The following is a 20416-nucleotide window of genomic DNA, read 5'->3' on the forward strand; positions in this document are numbered from 1 at the left end:
GAGAGATGTGACTGAGTGTGTGCAGTTCGTTGCGCAGGCCGAGTCTGGAGGTAGAGGCGAACGAGACAAGGCGTCCGCGTCAGAGTGCTTGCGTCCGCTGCGATAGATGACGCGGATATCGTACTCCTGAATTCGGAGTGCCCAACGGGCTAGTCGGCCAGACGGATCTTTCAACGTGGCGAGCCAACAAAGGGCATGGTGATCCGTTACCAGGTCGAACGGGCGGAACTTGGTAAGCGCCCATACTAGAGCTAAGCACTCCTTTTCAGTGACGCTGTAATTGCTCTCTGCTTTTGTCAGCGTGCGACTCGCATAGGCGACGACGTATTCGGAGTAGCCGGGCTTACGTTGGGCGAGGACAGCGCCAAGACCGACCCCACTAGCGTCTGTATGCACTTCAGTTGCAGCTGTTGGGTCAAAATGGCAAAGGATGGGAGGAGAAGTGAGCAGACGACAGAGCGTAGCAAACGTGACGTCGCGCTCAGGAGACCAGGAGGAGAGGTCTGTGTCGCCGCGTAGGAGCTGGGTCAACGGCGACATGATGGACGCGAAATTTCGGACGAAGCGCCGGAAGTAGAAGCATAGTCCGACAAAACTTCGAAGCTCTTTGATGGTAACAGGCTTCGGGAACTCGGCGATGGCACGAAGTTTCGCAGGGTCGGGTAGAACACCGTGCTTAGATACTATGTGGCCTAAGATGGTCAGCTCCCGCGCGGCGAAGCGGCACTTTTTAAGGTTGAGTTGCAGTCCAGCGTTGGTTAAACACGTCAAAACCTGTCTGAGCCGATGTAGATGGGTAGGAAAATCGGCAGAGAAAACGACAATATCGTCGAGGTAGCATAAACACATAGACCACTTGAGGCCACGCAATGTGTTGTCCATGAGTCGTTCAAACGTGGCAGGTGCGTTGCAAAGGCCAAAGGGCATCACGTTAAATTCGTACAGCCCGTCAGGTGTAATAAATGCAGTTTTCTCGCGATCAGCTTCAGCCATCGGAACCTGCCAGTAGCCAGAACGTAAGTCTAAGGACGAGAAGAATTCTGCTCCTTGAAGGCTGTCAAGGGCGTCGTCGATGCGCGGCAAAGAATAGACGTCTTTCCGCGTCACCTTATTTAAGCGACGGTAGTCGACGCAAAAACGAATAGACCCGTCCTTCTTGCGAACTAGCACGACAGGAGATGCCCATGGACTGTGGGATGGTTGAATAACGCCACGGCGTAGCATATCTTCGACCTGGTCGTTGATGACGCGACGCTCTGCAGCAGAGACGCGGTACGGTCTTTGACGCAACGGCTGGTGCGAACCGGTGTCAATGTAGTGGTGGACTTCCGACGTGCGGCCCAACTGCGGCTGAGAAACATCGAACGAAGTCGTGAAGTGTTGGAGAAGTCGAAGAAGCGCGGCGCGTTCTTCGGCAGTCAGGGTATCAGCGATTGAACTCGTGAATATTTCACTCGACGAGCCCTCCTGTGTTGAAAGGGCAAGAAGGTCGCTCGAGTCAGTATGACACGATTCGTCTGGCACGTTCAGAAAGAACGAAGGGTCAAGCTCTCCCACGCGACCGAGACATTCGCCGACAAGCAACGTAACCGGTGCGGAGAGGGAATTGTAGACAAAAATATTGCTGTGGCCGGCAGCGATGTCAAGAGCAGCAAAAGGCAGTGGGACGGCTCTGCGACTCATGAAGGTGTCGAAAGGTGTGAACAAGACCGTAGCATCGTTGAGGCCACCGCAAAAGACAGGGACAACGGCAAGAGAGGCAGGCGGAATGTCGGTGTCCTCGCGCACGACGAGTTTAGGCAGCTGAACAAGAGCGTCGTGGAATGGCTCTGCACACAGCGGCGAAAATTCAACTTCAGCGCGTGCGCAGTCGATGACGGCATTGTGACGTGATAGAAAATCCCACCCGAGGATGACGTCGTGCGAGCAGGCAGAAAGAACAATAAACTCCACGACGTACATAGTGCCTTGTATGAATACGCGGGCAGTACAGGATGCGAGAGGTGTGATGTGCTGTGCGCTGGCCGTGCGTAGCGACAGTCCAGAGAGCGGCGTGGTCACTTTGCGTAGTGAACGGCAGAGCTTGGCGGCTATAACAGAAACGGCTGCGCCGGTGTCTACAAGGGCAAATGAAGGAAAACCATCGACAGATACGGCGACTACGTTAGCAGGGGAAGTGCGAGGACTTGGGCAGTTCGAAGATGGCGCAGTTCTTGCCTCTTGAACTGCGGCGTTTAGTTTTCCTGGTTCGAGGGTCCGGGTCGGCGACGCATTGGGGAGAGCGATCGCCGTCGAGGAGATGGTGAGCGGCGCGACGGAAAGTCAGGGTGGTCAGTGTAAGCATCCGATGGTGAGGGTCCGGTAGGAGATGGGCGCATGGGATGAGCGCCGTATTGGAACGGCCGGGTAGCGTCGCTGGATGTTTGAAAGCGACTGCGACAATATCGAGCAACGTGCCCTGGAGTACCGCAGGCGTAGCAAATGGGGCGATTGTCAGGAGTCCTCCAAGAAGTGCTTACTCGCGGCTCGGCCCAAGATGTAGGAAGAGGTGCAGATCGGTGGGCATATTGCTGCATAGGTGGGTAAGGCTGCTGGGGAGGCCTACGCACCACCTGGGCATACGTAATAGGTGAGGCTACGGGCTGCATAACCGGCGCATATGTAAGAGACGCGGCCACGGACTGCTGATGGTGAGCGACGGGAACGGCTTGAGCGACCTCTTCGGCAATAACAGTGCGGAGCGTTGGCGGCAGGCGAGAGGGCGGCTCCTGTGTGAAGGGGGCCAAGGAAAGTTGACGAGCAACTTCTTCGCGCACGAAGTCCTTGATCTCCTGAAGCGTCGGCGAGTGCTCGGGAACAGTACCAAGACTCGAGAGCGAGTCGGCGTGCGATGAAAATGGCCGAGTCAGGGCGCGCTGCTTCCTCAACTCGTCATAACTTTGGCATAAAGTGACGACTTCCGAAACTGTGCGAGGATTCCTGGCCAGGAGCATCTGAAATGCGCCATCGTCGATCCCTTTGAGGATGTGCTGAATCTTGTCCGACTCAGGCATGGCGGCGTTGACACGGTTACAAAGATCGATGATGTCTTCAATGTAACTTGTGAACGTTTCGGACGGCTTCTGTGCTCGTGTGCGCAAGCGTTGTTCGGCGCGGAATTTACGGACAGCGGGTCGGCCAAACACTTCAGCGAAAGACGTCTTGAATACTGACCATGTCGGGATGTCGCTTTTGTGGTTGTGATACCACATTTCGGCAACGTCAGTGAGATAAAACATGACGTGGGTCAACTTGTCGGCGTCATCCCACTTGTTGTGCGCGCTCACCAGTTCGTAGTTTGTGAACCAGTCTTCTACGTCGGTCTCACCGGCACCGCTGAAAACCTTGGGGTCCCTCAGCCGAGGAACTCCGGTGCCGCTGCCGGACTGGGCGGACGGGGCCGGTTGGTCGACGTTGGTTGTCATGACGGGCGGAAGGGTTCTGCTTCGCAGCTCCAGGTTCAGTTGACGGGGACCCTCAGCACCCTCCACCAATTGAGAAGAGGTTTATTGGCGGTGCGTTCCTGTGGTGACGCTCTGAACAAACACAGTGAGTCGGGGCAGAGCACCGTCCAGAAAGATGCCAGCGACAAGCAGCGCGAGGCGAGCGTTGGCGATACTGCTGACTGGCGATGCGTCTTCTTCTTCACAGAGGTTTGACTGTATCACCTTTCGTGAATTGAGCTGAGCAGCGAAGAACGGGCATTCAGCTGAAGAGTGGCCGAAACTCAAGAGTGGGCCGCATGAAACTCGGAAAATCACCGCTGTGCCCAACGTTTATAGATTCTTTTTTCAGTTCCGTAACTCCTCCGCCGAATACGGCCGCCGCTTTTAACCAGGCAGTGAGAGGGCGCCACAGTCGTGAATAGCGCTGTCGCGCACGCGGGCACACGTGTTCTTTCCCGTAGTTGCTTCGCCGCGTGCGGGGCTGTCATGGAATGTTTTTTCTGGGTGTGTTGGCTGTGCATGCGCGAGGTTACTCTCGACGACTCTGGTGACTTCAGACAGCCGAGCATTCCTTACCACAGGAAGTCAAGCAGTTTTCAAGCTTTGGCTGTACCAGCGGGTAGAAAAGCGGCACTTTTTTGCGCCGCCGTCCTGTCCGCGGCGTCTTGAAAGCTGGGTGCGAGCTATTTCTTGCGCCAATAAACCGCTGAGCAAAACATGCAAGACCATATACCATAGTGACTAAGTTTAGCCACTTGTACCTTGCTTAGTGCATTTGAAAGCCTCTGTACAAAAAAAAAAAAAACGTTGTGAGGTCCTCGTCCAGAAAAATGCGATGAAAGACAGTGTGCCAACAGCTTATGTCCATGCCATTCCGTGACCTCTCAGGTGCTTCTGACGACCATGGGTACTGTGCACCATTACCAGAAGCAACGGCCTTTTGTTACCTGGCAGGCTACGTGGCTTTCAAATTGAAGAAAACAACACGTTGCGAGGTCTGCAAATACGATGCCCTTGGTAGGCGGGATCCCCTGCCGCTTGAGTCTGTGCTGGTCACTGTGCGCGAATGTGCCAGTGGGAGCCTTTCAGAGAAACTGGTTGCACGAAAGCACGTACGGTAGAGCGTGCTATAAAGCATGCTAGCAAGGACACATTTTTTGGTGACCTGTTTTGGAGTGTGCTTAATGCTCTTATAACGAGAGGAACAAACACTGCATGGCTTCACTTTTATTTACTCCGATGCATTTCTTTGCGCAAGCCAAATGCTTGGAAAACAGCAGTACCATTAGGGCATAGAGAGAGCGCAAGAAAGCAAGCTTTAAAAATTAGTTGTCAGCAAACCTGCCAACTCATTGCCAGGAAGGGGGTGGGGTCAAACTTCCTCGTCCGATATTTTTCGACTTTGCATGTGTATACTATATCCACGCACTCATACAAACACATGCACGAAGACACAAAAAATGTGATTGCCCCCCCCCCCCCCACACACAGGCCCATAGCCTGGAATTTTTTTCGGGGATGGGGGGGGGGGGCACTTGCTGAAAACCTTGACTATTTGAGAAAAACACCTATTTTCATTATTTATTTTTGGTAAAAACACATACTTCAAAATTTTTGATGGGGGGGGGGGTGCTCTAGCCCCCCCCCCTAGCTACGGGCCTGCCCCCCCCCCCCCCTGAATATAATGCCTGGTTATGCATCTGCCTGCCAACAATGCTGTGCAGTATGTACGCATGTAAAAAATTTCCGCATTCATTTTGCATACCAAGGATCTCGGTTTGCTTTCACAATGTAATATTTTTTGCGATGGCACCGTGTTCGAATTAATTGACCAAAATGCATGTTGCTTGGCTTTTTGAAACAATACAAATGCGCATTATCATATCGTAGAATGCAAGGCTTTCGAAAACGTCACATAACGCGAAGTTGAAAAATTATTACGCACGGAATATGGTGTGCTCTTGGCTAGACCACATTTTTTCATGTTAATGAACACACTAGAATTACTGAAATGATATGTGTCCGTCAGTTCTCGCTAAATCCGTGACACGCTTGCCAAGCGCGAAAAATTCTCGGCGAATAATTCGAATATATTGATAGAGCAATGTTTGATTCGTACTACAAAATGTTGTAAATTTCTCCGCGTTTGAGAGGTGTTGTGTAACCCCGAGTTTTCTACGTTTGAAATTCGTATTTTTGGAGCATGCTCAATAGCCAAACTAGTATGGTCTTAATGAAACGGACATGGAAAGGCGCAGGGCGAAGCGCGCGCTTTGTCATTGCACAAAACTGACGCCTGCGAAGCGTGTCTGTACAGGTCTCTTCAAGTTCGTGAGCAATATGACGCGCACAAATTAAAGTACATGTCCAATTAACGTTAAGTAACTGGAGTAAAGACCAAGTACAGTGTTCGCGCAATTCTCATTTGGCCGTATGCAAATGCTCATGCAAAACCCTTCGCGCTAGCGGACGACCCTCGCTGTCCTAGCGCAAAGCGCGACTGCAGCACTATGGTGGCGGGTGCGGCGACAGGCCGCCTCCTTCCTACGCGCGCCGCGAGGAGATACGGAACTGAAAAAGTATCTATAAACGTTGGCTGTGCCTGCACTACAACTTCATGGGATAACTCAAGGTTAACGAGTGAGAATAGATAAGTCTCTTAACCTTGGCATGTTCCTTCGGCTGCCACTGACTGTGGGAAACGGAGGTTGTGTGTGGTACCTTCCATAATGCACAGAAGTTGGTTGAGTGGTGGTGCGTAAGATAGAGTCGAAGAGCTGCAGCTTCACAAAAGTTTCTGTGCATGGAAGGTCGCGCTTACGTGCATGCACGCGTGCTTGGGATATGAGAACATTTTCTTGTTCTTTGAATACAACTGAAAGCAAAAGTACTACCAATCTGTTAACAGCTGGAATTCAGGTTGTATTATTCCGACCTTACCACTGAAACCGCAATTATATAAGCGCATCGGGATATCTTCGATGTGAAGTGTATTATCCATAGGTTAAAGGATCGTGTGCATTCTCTGTCAGCAGAATAAGCGTTAAAGGCGAAACCCCATATACGCGAATATGCACGCGACAGCGACGAGCGACGCGGCGTAGATGGTCTTCGCGCAAGCGGTCGCTTGGATGGGCAAACCCCATTCACTCGACGGCTTTGGCGGGCGATCTCCACTGTTGCTGGCATGAGGGCGTCTACTCGTGCCAAAAGTGGCCCGTTGTCAGCGGTATGCAATGTCAAATACGATGTTTTGTTGCTTAATTGTACATAAAATGTTTATCATTGTCTTGCAGCATTTTTTTCGATCCCATCACTGCTGCTACGTGCCACCAAGCCGCATCACAGACGGTGTTGGACTTGTAGTTCCCGTCCATTAGGTCCCGTAAGGCACGTTCGCGTTCAACGTCAACGTTGCGTGAAATCGACCACGCGACACGTCGCACGAACGGCTCGTTTCGGTGCTCATAGCATCGCTCGTCGCTGTCGCGTGCATTTTCGCGCATATGGGGTTTGGCCTTAAAACCCTCAGCTATAATCCAACCCTAACAGGCCGCTCTCCGGCCTGTTAATTAAGAACCTGTTGCAACTCGATCTGTGCACGCACGTATCAAGTCAGCACGAGATCTGTGTCATTTGAACTCAACGCCACACACAATTTTTGTAAGATTTGAGGCCAGTTATGACATACAAGACTAATCGAAACAAGCGAGGCACAAGAAGCTGCGATACCGAAAAGGTCGTGTGGCCAAATTTAAGTTATGCTCGAACGTGCGCGAGCGCGCTGAGTTCAGCAGATGACAGTTGGCTTCTACCGGAAGTGAGTCATCTTTTCGAAAACTCGCAATGAAGTTTTTCCATATTTGAGCCTGTTTATTTAGCTACAACAACTATTACACACAGTGTCAACGGGAACAAGCGCATCTGATCCAAACATCGCTCTTGATTTATGTTGGCTATTTGCCAATAAACATGCTATGTCTCTTGTGACGCGGAAAAACAGATCCGTGACGTCAACTGGCAGACGCCCGCCCACCGACGAGAGTGAGAACCGGCCTCTGTTTGAAAAGAGGGGGCCTGAGGAAACGGCAACTTGGCGCTCCGCTTGAGGCCTTTACGCGGTGCGCACGACTGCAATATTTGGCTGAGCAGTTCATAGCAGTGTCAGCTTTCTGCAGGGTGTGTTCTTTCAACTAGCCCAAGGGGTGCTTCATGACACCTTTAAGGCACGACTACACTGCACGATCGCTTCCAGAAAACTGACCAAACTTCGCGCTCGTGCCTTTGCCACCTCCGCATCACGCGACAGGAGGAGAGAGAGTGTCAAAGTGCGTGGCATTCGCCGGCGCTGTAATCACGTGACCCGATCCACTTTTGCCCGCCTTTGCCGGCGTGAAATCTCACCGGCTCGACGACCCTCGCTGCATGAACGTGGGACTGCGAGATTTCGGAACAGTGGACAGTACGAAGCAGACGACGTGGTCAGCCTGAGTAGCCATGGGGATCACCACTCTGCAGCTGAGCCTGAGTGACCTCGTCGCCATGCAGCTACTGTAGGATGTCGCGAAAATGAGCCTCGGACGTGCATGCAGAGCCGTCTGCATTCAGTAGCCTGAGATCGGCGCATGGTGAGCTGCCGTGCCGCTAGCGCGGCCGGGCCTTTAGGGAGGTGGCAGCTGTGGTCAAATCATGGTACTCGAATCTAAGCTGACCCCCCCCCCCCACTTTTGCACATTGTTTTTTCGAAGAAAACATAGGTTTAGATTCGAGTAAATACGGTATAGCCGTCATTGGTCATTTTTTACAAAATCTCATGACAACTATACTCGTCAACGGTAGGTAAAGGGTTAACTGCAATCCTAAATGCCTCTGTTTTTTTACCCTGATTAGTACCTCTAGGTTGGCCTGTTCTTAGTGATGTATGTTGCTCTTGCTTTCTGTAGGTCAAGTGATAACTGCTTCTTATTCATACCTGCCAAGTCTCCCGGATGTACGGGTCATAGGAAAATCTCCTGGAAATCCAGTTTTGCCCCGCGTGTCCAGTGCTTTGTCTGGCCACATGAGCAAAGTTGTCTGGCCATGTAGTAGAAAGGATTCTTCTTCTTTTTTTTTAACGATGGTAGAAAGGTTCAACTCGGTTTCATTGCGCATGAAGTAGCTGTGCACTTTGTGTCGCAGTGCTGCCAACACAAACGTGTCATAGCGCTGCAGCCACGTCTTGCCTGTGATGCGTACATAAAAATACATAAAAAGGTGCGCCCGGGTTTCGCTAGGAGAGAGCGCTCGCAAGAATTATGGCGCCAACACAAGCTCGTGATGCAGGTGGCAATTGTTTGATGTCGTGACACGAGGTGGGACGTTTCGCGTACAGATGCGCTACACGCAATTTAAAAATTGATCCTAAATGTCTTATAGGTTATATCAGCCGTTAATATTGCGTAGATGATGCGTTTGTGTACACACAAATCTATCCCACAAGTTATCTCGCCTTCAAAATTTTGTGTCACTACTGCTTTAGTGGAGAGCCCAGCACTTAAAAGGGTAGCCGTTACCGATGTCTGTCGAGATAGCACGTTCGCCAGCGCTCGCGACCGTCCCCGTCTCAACGGCGCCCCTTATGGTCCCTTACCCGACGAAATAACTGGTAAGCAAGCGACGGCAGGCCTCGCACGCGGAGCGATGTTATCGCATGTGCCCTTCGCGCGACGGTGACGGCCGGGTCATTTCATCTCTGCTTCAACCGCTTTCGTCCTTAGTGCTAGCGCGCTTTTACTCGCACGTGAAACAGACAATGCCTAAGCGATGTTAACGGTTTGGCCTCTGTACAGGTCAACGGCGACCGCAAAATCCCGCTGACAGTGTCCATATAATTGCCATCGCAGTACACCCCCCCCCTTCCCCGTTGAGTAAATCTCCCGGATTCCGTTTCTCCAAACTTGGCAGGCATGCATATTTTGCTTACCACTTTCTGCATTATGCTTGGATCCTCACACATTATGAAAGCTATCTCGTGCTTTGTCCGCTTGTCCGCTATGTCCTCTTGCTATGTCCGCTTCCCATTTCTATGCTTTTTGAAGGAGGTGTTCGTTATATGAAGTTAATTGCTTTCTGTGAATTCTGCCGGCATTTCTCCTCGGTCATTCCTAAAGCCAATGCCATAGCTGCCAATTGCTTGATCTCCTCCCTGCTTTCTTCCAACTTTTGCATCGAAGTCGCCCATGACTATGCTGTACGTGGTCTGTACATTTTGTGTGGCTAATTCCACATCCGAGTACAGTTGCTCTACTTCCTCGCCATCACTGCTGGACGGTGGAGCATACCTTTGTACAGTGAAACCTCGGTGATACAATCACAGTTCATACGAATTTTGGAGTGATACGAACTTTTGGTTGGTCCCGGCCAGTGCCCATTGGCCTGCAATGTAATGGAGTACGGTTGTTGCGAACCGATTTTCACCCAGCGACGTTTGATACGAACGTACGCTAGCGCGCAGGTACGAAGGGGTGCTGTGGGCGCTGTCGCGGAAGACGCGCCAAGCACGTGCGAGTGCGGGAACGCAAGCGTGGGCATGCGTGCCGCACCGCCAAATCTTCAGAATCACGGTGTAAGAAAAAGACTTCTCTTACGGTCAGAATAAACCTTCACATACGCGTCACGGCCTCCGAGATTGTGTGCGCGAATCTTTGAGGCTCTTATGTGCCTCTGTGTGCCTTCGCGTTCAGATTACAGAGGACATTAGCGCCCTGCTTTTTTTTTTTCTAACGCGTCAACACTGGCTGCTGTCATTGTACTGTGTTCACACGTGCCTGCCTCGTGCATCAGACGTCCTATGAAAGGTGGACGAGAACTGAAAGAAGGCGCGGACGGTCTTGGCGAAGTAGTCGGGCCTCACAACGTCAACATGCGTGACCGTTAAGGTCGCACTTGTGCGGGCACGGCCGTAGATCTCCCAAAAAACATCCCCAACACCTCCGCGATGACAAAATCATAACACAGGACCGTAGTTCTGTAATTTTGTGGGCTTGATACATTGCGTCGAAGCGCTTTTGTTACTTTCGCTGCAGTACTCCGGTGTCATGCAAAAAGCATGCTAAAATTTGGAAGGGGCTACTACTGTCGCGGGTCACAACGCACCTGGTTCATTAATTAAATACGCACGTACAGGCTGTATATTTACGAGTGCTGGTATGATTGCCGACATCTAAAAACTTAACTGACAATCATTCAGGGTTCTTCCTGACGTTGCTGCGGCCCTGAAAAACAATAAATGAAAATGTACGCCAGCTTTATTTTGTAGCATGCTAATTTTCCATGCTTTGTGGTGATACGAATTTCGGATGGTACGAATATTTTAGGTGGTCCCATGAGATTCGTATCACCGAGGTTTCACTGTAGTAACGTGATAGCGTTAAAGAGCACGTTTCGCAGAAATTTCAGAGTTGGCAACGTCTTTGGTTGTTAGCAAAAAAGCGGCGTTGGCCATGAGCGAGAATTCGAGGTAGCTGCAAATAGACAGAAGGCGGAGGGCGTTTGCACTTTAGCTTTCCTTGGAGCACTAAAATAAGCCGCAAAAAAGCCTTCGCTTCCCTGTGGAGACCTAGAATGGTCTCTACTGAGAAGCGAAGGCAAGCCAGTGATTGGGAAGGTGATAGTGTGTGTTTGTGTGTATGAACATGCATGCAGATATCGCTATCACGTTCAACTCTTAAAGGCAAAGCTTAAGGGCCCCCCAATTTTTACTTTCAGTTTGTATCTACTATTTAGTTTTATCACAATGCCTGCTACCCTTTTATTAACTGCACAATTTCTTCACTGTTGCCCGCAATATCATTGTGGATTAGAAACCACACACCATGTTTTCGCTTCTCAGGGAGCCCTCTGTAAACGAGTACATGCCCTTTAGCCAGCCCTGTATATGCCTCACCAGTTCTCCAGACTTCACTAAGACCAGTAATATCTCGGTTCATTCCTTCTAACTCCTTGTGCAGCTCCACAAGCTTAGCTTCACGAGGACATGCGTTAAAGGGGTATTGACACAAAATTTCGCGGCCGAGATAGCCTGCTGGATCGATTCCCGTGTACGTGCATGTACCATCTGCAAAATATTGACAGCGAATAGAGCTTGGAAGGTATTTTGTATGGATTTTGAAGTTCGCGAGCGGGATCCAGCATTATAGGCCGCACCTGGTGCATTGACACCCTCGGAGGTGACCCGAGGTGACCCCCCTACTTCCCATACGTAACCGTTGCAGCCGGTACAAGTTATGATGATGTCGTAGCCGCCATTTCTGTTTTGACACGCTTCCCGACGAATCGCTCCTCGCCAGCGGGTCAAACCTGAAGTGATTCGCCACATCGAAAATTTCTTCCATCCCCGCCGCAAGAAAATCGTCGCCATCAGACGACGATGAGCCCGGCGACGACAGACCACGCGGAAATGCGTCACTATTCTGTGTTATCACGTGACCGAGCGTTTCACTCGCTAGGTGGTGATAGTGGCACCCAGCGGCTTGTTGTTTTTGGAGCTCTGTCAAACCGTGTGGAGATAGGTTTAGCACAAAGCTTACCCTACGAGGCGACCGTGAAAGGACGCGACGTTCTCCACTGCCGCAGCGAACAAAGACGCTACGGCCGGGTTCGTCGACTCCGGCACGGCGCAGAAAAGGCACTCGAAGCAGGATGTCAACAAACAACACGGGTTTATTAACCCAAGATGCAGCACAGTACGACAGTCACGGGCTTGCAGGCCGTAAAGGGAACTCCGCAAGACCGATCGAGTACGCTTGCCAGCGGCGCTACGACTATCACACAAAGGGCAGCAGTCGAGCACACGAACGAGAAGCCGCCTGCTAGAGCAGCGCGTCAACCTCTCGTGCCAGCCTGAGAGCATCTGACACGGGCAAGCCCGCGCCAGACAGAAGCGAGCTCAAGGGGGAAGGGGGTTGTCACTGGCGGCCAATGAGGACAGGCGTTGGCAGTGACGTAAGCTAGCGTGGTGGCGTGAGCATGCACCGGGCATGTCCGAACACGTGGCTCATGCGGGGAAGACCAACGCGCGGCTCGCACCAAGCAAAAAGTTCTGGCGCCGCCGCTGTGGTCGCCATACTGCCGATTAACGGCGGTTCCCGGCGCTCGAGCCGCGCGGGGCCAACACACGCGCAAGTTGGGGAACGAGGCGCCAACGGGGAGGGCATGCTCGATTCCCACAACCGAAACTGAGGCTGTGCCGGTAATGAGGAGCTTGTAACCAATTATCTGTCGCGCGCTGCAGCAAACGATGTGCTGTGTTATGACTAACAGGACCCCAGCAACACATTGCAGCAAAAAAACGCGGGGCGAAAATTTTTGTGTCAGGACTCCTTTAATATTGCCAGGTTCAACTTCCAGTGGCACCTGTCCGGGTTCAGTTGTTTTCTTTACCATTTGTAGTGTTACAATGTATACTGCCACCATGGTACGTATTGTGCAGCTGCCGGAAAGTGGGGTTCAGTGTGATTGTTTTTTATCTGACCTGTATGTTCACTGGGTAAGGTGCTCTTTGAGACCAAAAATTGTAACAAGCAAAAACAAAATTAAAATTTTCAGCCATAGCAGCCTTTTATATCATGTCAGGGGTTGACAAGTTTTTTTTTTTTTTCTTTGTAACCTCACAGTCTGCTGACAAGCTTTTCTCAACCTTGGAACACTTAGTTGTGATCATTTTCGTTGCACTAAAAAGGTAAACGTTCAGAGCGTGCAAAAGGGTGTCATCTGTTAATTTTCGAAAGCCATAAATGTTTAGAAAGGGTGAAATAATGAAACTATATATTCTCAGTCGTTCATGTAAGGACTTTGAAGCCTCGCGACTTGTTTAGAACCATGGAACAACGCTGGTTGAACTCATCAACATGTGTATAATCCAGTGACATTTAATACAGTAACAGCTGCGCTGCCAGTTCAATAAAAATATGATCAAATGATGTTTTCAATGATAACTAACTTTCAACATAATGGCACAGTGTACATGAGTTCATATTTGATATGAAAATACATGATCACTGCAGTTTTCATAATCCTAACTTAAATAATAAAACACTTTATGTCAAAGAACTGCTTTCCCGCTTAATTCGATGCATTGCGCTCTTCTCTCCATTGCAACGTGTGCAGTACGCGGAGATGGTGTCGAGCGTGTTGCTGAACAACGTCATTATCGGCGGAAGTCTGGTGGGCTCGCGTATGGTGCGCAGTGATCAGGGCTCCGCAACTGCAGCAGCGCAGGGAGCGGCGGCAGGCGAGCGCATCCGAGGTGGCGTCGCTCGCACCGAGGGACCCTTGGCAACACCGAGTCATGCCAGCCTTCTTAACAGGTAAGCCACGAAGCTCGGACTTCAGGCATGGGTGCCTGGGCATGCAGCACAATGCGTTGGCGGGCTAGTTGGTACGAATCCACGGTGCTTTTTTAGCTCAAAACGACACCACAAGACAGAAGACAGGAAAAAGCACTTCGTCCTGTATTCTGTCCTGTGCTGTCATTTTGTGCTAAAATAGCACTGGGCATACAAGCTGGCTTCCATGCATCTGCGAGAGGGTGCGTAAGGCAGGAGAGGCACGTAGCTAAAGCAACATGGACACCTTTACTACGCAGGCTTGAATGCGTGCGCTGGTGTGAAAAGGACTAAGTTTTGCAAATTTAGCTCCTAGGATGGATGTTCGAGCATGTCGCCACTGGCCAAGGCAGTCCTAGTGCACGATGGGAAATGGCCAGTACGTAGTGAACTTGAGTTTAATTTAATAAACTGTTCTTGCTACAGAAATGCTCCATTGAGGCAGATTGGTGCGAGCTATGATTGGGTGAGGGACACAAGTGAGGCATGTTGCATGCTCCCTAATTGGTGGGCAGCAGGCCAGTGTGAGCTCTCCAGGAGCTTGGCTTCGTTTTGGATTGTTGTAAACTCATGCTACCGAGTATGCAAATGTTGGTTTTAACTCCTGGCTATGGTCACTTGGCACTCTAGTGCAGAAGCAATCACTTGCAACCTTGTCTTGTGAAAATCTGTTAGGCCACCCACTACTGTTACAGTACTACGAATGTGCACAAGTGTTTGTTGTGCCTCACGTTGCCCATGGATGGCTCACGTGTGATGTCTTTTCCAGCATCTGTGTCGGCAACGAGCCCTACAGTTTGTCCGCAGTGGGTGCGGAGGTGTCGCTAGAGTCCACTGCAGCCAACATGAGCTTCAGCACCCTGTTCATGCATGAGGTGAGTGCCTGCCAATGCATACGCAGGCAGCATAGACAATGAGAGCAGCATTGCTATTACGAATGCAGTAATGCTCGTGTGCCAAGTTTTTTGTGCCTTGAATCCCCCAGGGTGTCATAGTTTAATTTAAAGGGACACTAAAGGCAAATATTAAGTCGACGTTGATTGTTGAAATAGCGGTCCAGAAACCTCGTAGCGCTGCTTTTGTGCCAAGGAAGTGCTTATTTTGAAATAAAATCACGTTTTTAGTGGTCCGCATCGTGTTAGCGCGCTTCAAATCTCCCGCCTGAAAATTCGACTCTCATACGTCACTGCTGGCCGTGCCCAACGTTGCCCCGCTTTTACTGCGCGGGCCGCCGACACTAGTAGCAGCCGAGCGGAAGTAGCGGGACCCACAGTAGCAACAACGGCGCTGCGGCAAAGACTTGCTCAGATGGGCACATTCAAAGCCGTCACCAAGTTGCGGTTGGTCTCGTAATCCTCAGTACGAAAGTGCAGCGAGCACACACGCAGAGGTTTTGACTGTTTAGCACACTGGCGCAATGGCATGACATAAGCCACTTCGAGCGTAAGGGTTCATTCTGCGGCACCCAGTGAAAAGACACACCGGTTTCCTTGCTGCAGCACTGGCGTTGTGCACCATTCGGGCACCCGGCAATATCACACGCATGCGGCATTTTGTCGAACTTTCTGTCAGAGCGACTTTCACGAGCGCGCAAAACACGCACGGCAGTACGCGATCCCGAAACTAGCACTGAGACGGGCGAGGCACAGTTGGGCGAAAACGGAACCTTTGAACCACGCGTGCCGTTCCCCATGGCAACGCCACGGAGGTTTTGTTTTCAATGAATCAAGCGGAAACGAACAAACAGCATTTTATTACGTGTTTTGATGCTCGGAATGTTCTTTTTTTACTGCTGCTAGTTTGATTACTAGTGATTTATTGTAGGCCGACTTCCCTACGTCATCGGGATCACTTCGAAAATGTCCCACTTGTGGCGCTCATCATGTGATACATTTAGCTTAATTTCTCGGTAAGTAGGGCACTGCTGTTGATAATGTTGCCGTTTTAGAAGTTGTCATACATTGGGCTTTCACTCTGACATAAATTGTTATTTGCCTTTAGTGTCCCTTCAAAGGATCAGTGACATCAACTGTTACACATTTTGCGTTTTCTGCATCAACATATAGTTATCGACCCCCTAGTAACGATTCGCTACTGATAATGCAAAGGAGGGACAAATAAATATATGCAATATTATTTAATATGACCAGTATTGAGCGTGATTCAAAACAGGTGCCAAGCCCGCCAGTTTGCAGCGCTGCCGTGCGGTCACCTCCCGTGGTCGCTTCCCGAAAGGGCCCCATCTGATTACGGGGCCACACAAAACAGTGACACGAGTTTCAGCTGAGATTTCGTCTGCTAGGTGCGCACGGGTAGTCATATCTTCGTCACTGTCACGAGGCTGTTAAATTAACAAGCTCTCGCGTAGGTTCATATAAGTAAAACCGGATGACATAACCGTCATCAGGGAAGGAGAAACGAGACCATTTGCGCCGGAAGAAATAAACAACGTTCAGTATATTTAACAAACGGAAAAAGACAGAAATTGATAGAAAATGGAACAAAACATGAAATAGAGAAGGTTAACAGGACTATGGAATGCTTAATAAACAGTGACAATGCATAGATGTAAGTTCAGAAGGAAAAGACTGTTCACCGTTCCGTACGCGTAGCCCCACAGAAGAGACGCAGTAGTGCAGGCGGCGATGCTGGAAGATGCGGGACGCAGGCTCGGCTTGGATGAAGGCGTCGCTCGGAGGGACAGTGGCGTCGGGCGAGTCGCGGTCAGCGACCTTTCAGCGTTCGTCCACCGACGCTTGGAGAGGGAGCAGGAGATGTAGGCGTGCCTGGCCAACGCCAGACGTTGAGAAGAGGCCTGGCCAATGCCAGACGATGGAACCTTGGGTTTGTGTCCAGGTGGGAGCCCGCAGCGGCCTCGACGCAGGAACTCTGCCGGCCGCCACCCCCGCGCCCTGGTCACGTTCTTCTCTCGGTCACGTCTCCGCCCCGTCTGCTCGCTCTTCTGTTTGCACCCGTGGCTCTCTTCTTCTGACTCGCGTGGAAGATCCTCATTGGACTAATTCGTCTTGCGTAACTTCACGCGCCCTGTTCGCACATCTTCTTCTTTCATTTGCCGCCCCGAGAACTCGCGTACGCACATTCAGCCGTCGTCTCTTCCTTTTCTTGCGCCGACGGCTTTGGTCACTCTCGCGCCCTTTTCGAAACACGCACTTCACTCATCACAGTCACCACCATCGTCGCCGCCGCCGTCATCATGTCTACAAGTGATGAAAAAAACGCTGAGGAACAGGGCGTCGCACCGATTCGCGACGTCGCGAATCATTTTCGATTCAATCCTCTGCGAAGAAGCAAATCTGAAATCGATGCCAATCCGAGCAGCGACGAGGAGGCACCTGGAGACGCACGCTTGGGCCACGCTGGCAAGTGAGAACACAGAACAGGAAGAAATGTTGTGGACAGGACAGGCGCTCCTATCCTGTCCACAAAAATAAGCAGTCCGGTGGCTAGCAACAACAAACGATTTATTCAACGATCTATTAAAAGTGAAATACGTCCGCACTGCTCATAGTTAGAGTCTGCCAATTCTTCCATTACGTCAGGCTCAGCTTCTTCCGCTACGCACACAGACACACTGTTGACGCTCTGCGCGTCTCGTGGCCAGCCAGGTGGCCGTGCTGGCTCATGTAGCCATCAAACTCTGAAGGACAGCACAGTCTCCAGGTGTGCAAGGCCAACGTTCAATGCATCACGGAGACGCATGGAGAGACGTAAATTGCATGCGCGGTCCTACGTGGAAGTTTTTATAAAGGACTGTTGGAGCTCTCCATGACAAGGTCATTCCTTCTTGCGGTACTTGAAACGCCACTGGTGTAAGTCACGCACAACTGTTTCACAACATGCTAGCACATAATGCAGTAGAGATCGTTGTTCCCAATTATCACACGCTGACGAGCACACGACAAATTCTTCGATGTGGTAACATGTCGAATTTTATGGCCCTTGCATCTCAAGAACACTTCAAAATAACAAATTGCAAACTTAAAAAGCTACTCGCCGTGGCATAAACAATGCCCAGCTCTGTATGTGCCGCTATCATCATCATCAGAATGCATGCTTATTTCTCTATGCGCCTGCCCTATTCTAAATGTGGGACAGCCCTATCGCCATCTCCTGTACTTGTTTTGCTCGTCAAGCCAGTCAGGCATCGCCTCATTGCCTTTGTTTCGTCGGTCACAATGATCTCTGGAAGCAGCACCAAAGGAACGCGGGGACAGTGAAAAATGCGACTCGAGTTACCTATGGGATAAAGTTGCAGAAAGACTCCCTGTGCACGCTTCTGTAACACTTGAACACTACGCGCAGTACGACCGGTGCAACGTGAAGAATGCACGTTGGCTGAGCTGCCAAGTGATGAGATCAACACCATTTGTCGTGATCAAGGAAACAGTGACAACGACGATTAGGGCGAAGACGACACTGTAACAGTGCACGCGAACCAACACGAAGAATCTGTGTCTAACACCGACGTTTCGAAGTGCGGCAGTTGAGCTGCACCAATCCGGCAAAGATCACGGTCTTCAAATAAACGTCGGCTCATTCCGGGAGTACTTCATGGGGTTTTTTTTTTTCGCTTAGAGAATAACATGACTATGGATGTATACCCAACAACGGTAGGACACTCTTTAGGTGGCATTTACGATTTTAAGCACCAATTTTTTTAGTTTTTTTACTACAACGATTTTTCAATATAACGAACTATTTTTAGTGGTCCCTTGAGATTCGTTGTATCGAGATTTGACTGTAATATGGCTTTGGCTCGTAAAACTCAACATATTATTATTAGTCTTTTGCCCAATTTGCGCTGGCAATGTGCTCCCGATGGCTGTTTTTGACTCTGCTCTCTCGCAGCTGCACCAGCGACATCTGCGATCTACCACGGGGCGCTCGCTCGGGGCAACGCCACCGCCTGCTTCTGTCGTGGATCCAGAGTCGCACTCGCGCCTGGTCTGGCAGGGGCTTCCCCACATCCTCGAGTCTCCTCAGGAAGGCAGTGGTGAGGACGGTGCATCGTCCTCGGTCACGAGGCAGCCGACAGCCGGTCAGCAAGCCCATCCTCTGTGTCTGCCCAAGCCATGGTAAGGTGGTGGTACTGTCATTTCTTTATCTGGCAGGCCTTCCTTCCTTTGGTAATGCAGTGTACTCGAGCAAGCACCAAGGCCACACAAGACACTAGCAGTGTCACGTGCATGCCTGAAAAGCACACTGCTCACTACAAACTGAAAGGTTTAATTGAGGAGAAAGCATAAACAAAGAATTGATTACAGTCGCCGACTGGTTATGCGGATCTGGTGTCTATCACCTTCCCTGGCTTCCTCATTTTCCTTATGCTAAAGGTACATCAGGGTAAAGAGGAAAGTCTCTGCAGAAGCTGTTGGTGTTCCCTAAGGCCATAAAAATTGAGAAACCCCCTGCTCTTGAGGGATGTTGTAGAATGGTGCTCTAATGACTTCTCTCTAATGGTCCCCAACTGCCCCTGGAGAGCCAAACACAACCACCCACCACTGCTTGATTCTGGGCAGCAAACGCAAGGCACAAGTGTCCAGTGCCAATAGAGCGTGTTCTTTTGCACTCTGAATGAACCAGTTGAATTACTTGCCTATTAGATCAGCTGCGGGTTCTTCCAGCATTGCAAGACAGGTGGATTTAAACGGACTAACAGTTTTTATGGTACCTTTTTTTTTAGTGCTGTGGGAAGCTTACCGGTCAGTGTCTAATCATCGAATGGTAACGTGGAAAACGCCGTGAAACATTTATCAGTATTTTTCTGTACAGTCAACGTCTGATTTTTCGGACTCCTAGGGACCGCGAAATCGTCCGAAAAATCGGGCAGTCCGAAAAAACGAATTCATGCTTTTTTATTCCGCTCAAGCTGTCAAATTGCCACAGCCACGTCCGAAATAGCTTTAATGCCTCGCAGTACAATTATCAGCCATTTTGGTGTGCACCCAGGCTCTCGCAAATACATTCGGTACCTGCCGCGAACCCCGCTTAACTACGAGCCATCCGCTACTTGCAAGTTCGCATCTCATGATGAGTGCCGCTGATACCAGCAAAGCGCGCGATAGATTACGACTCTCTCGCATGGAGCGTTTGGAAACGATGACGCGGAACACAAAGACTGTGGCGGAAGAGCGGACGACTGGTCCGGCTTTCCCCGATGCGTGTGCGCATGTAAACGATGCGCACACACATCGCCGAATCTCCGCCGATACGGAGCATTTGGTGCCGTGTCAAGCCGATTGTTTCTAGTTGTATACAGCACATTGCCAACTAAGCTAATGCCGTCACTCTACTGTTGCTATATTACGCACGCATTTATCATGAAAGGGTTCATGATGCGCACTTTGTTCCTGACCGCACACGGGCGCGGCAATGACGAGCTGGTTTCGTCCGTAAAGGCAACGCGTCTGTGCGGCGCACAAAGAGGCAGCAGAAACAGCGGCGCGGCACGTTTGGATTATCGCCTAGATTAAATGCGTGCAGTACGCATGCAACTGCGCTAGGCCACATGCACCACCGAGCAGTTAACTGAAGATGCTTATCGTA

At 50.6% G+C, this 20416-nt stretch overlaps 1 protein-coding gene across 1 annotated transcript in view; it reads left to right on the forward strand.

Moving 5' to 3' along the window:
- LOC119385450 (autophagy-related protein 9A-like) overlaps positions 1 to 20416 on the forward strand; it is a 268124-nt gene that overhangs the window by 237250 nt on the left and 10458 nt on the right. The window contains 3 exon segments of the mRNA XM_049413199.1: positions 13632 to 13831; positions 14619 to 14724; positions 18719 to 18945. Coding sequence (XP_049269156.1) covers positions 13632 to 13831; positions 14619 to 14724; positions 18719 to 18945 — 533 coding nt within the window.

The sequence above is a fragment of the Rhipicephalus sanguineus genome, chromosome 3, assembly GCF_013339695.2.
Source record: "Rhipicephalus sanguineus isolate Rsan-2018 chromosome 3, BIME_Rsan_1.4, whole genome shotgun sequence".
NCBI classification, from domain to species: Eukaryota; Metazoa; Arthropoda; class Arachnida; order Ixodida; family Ixodidae; genus Rhipicephalus; species Rhipicephalus sanguineus.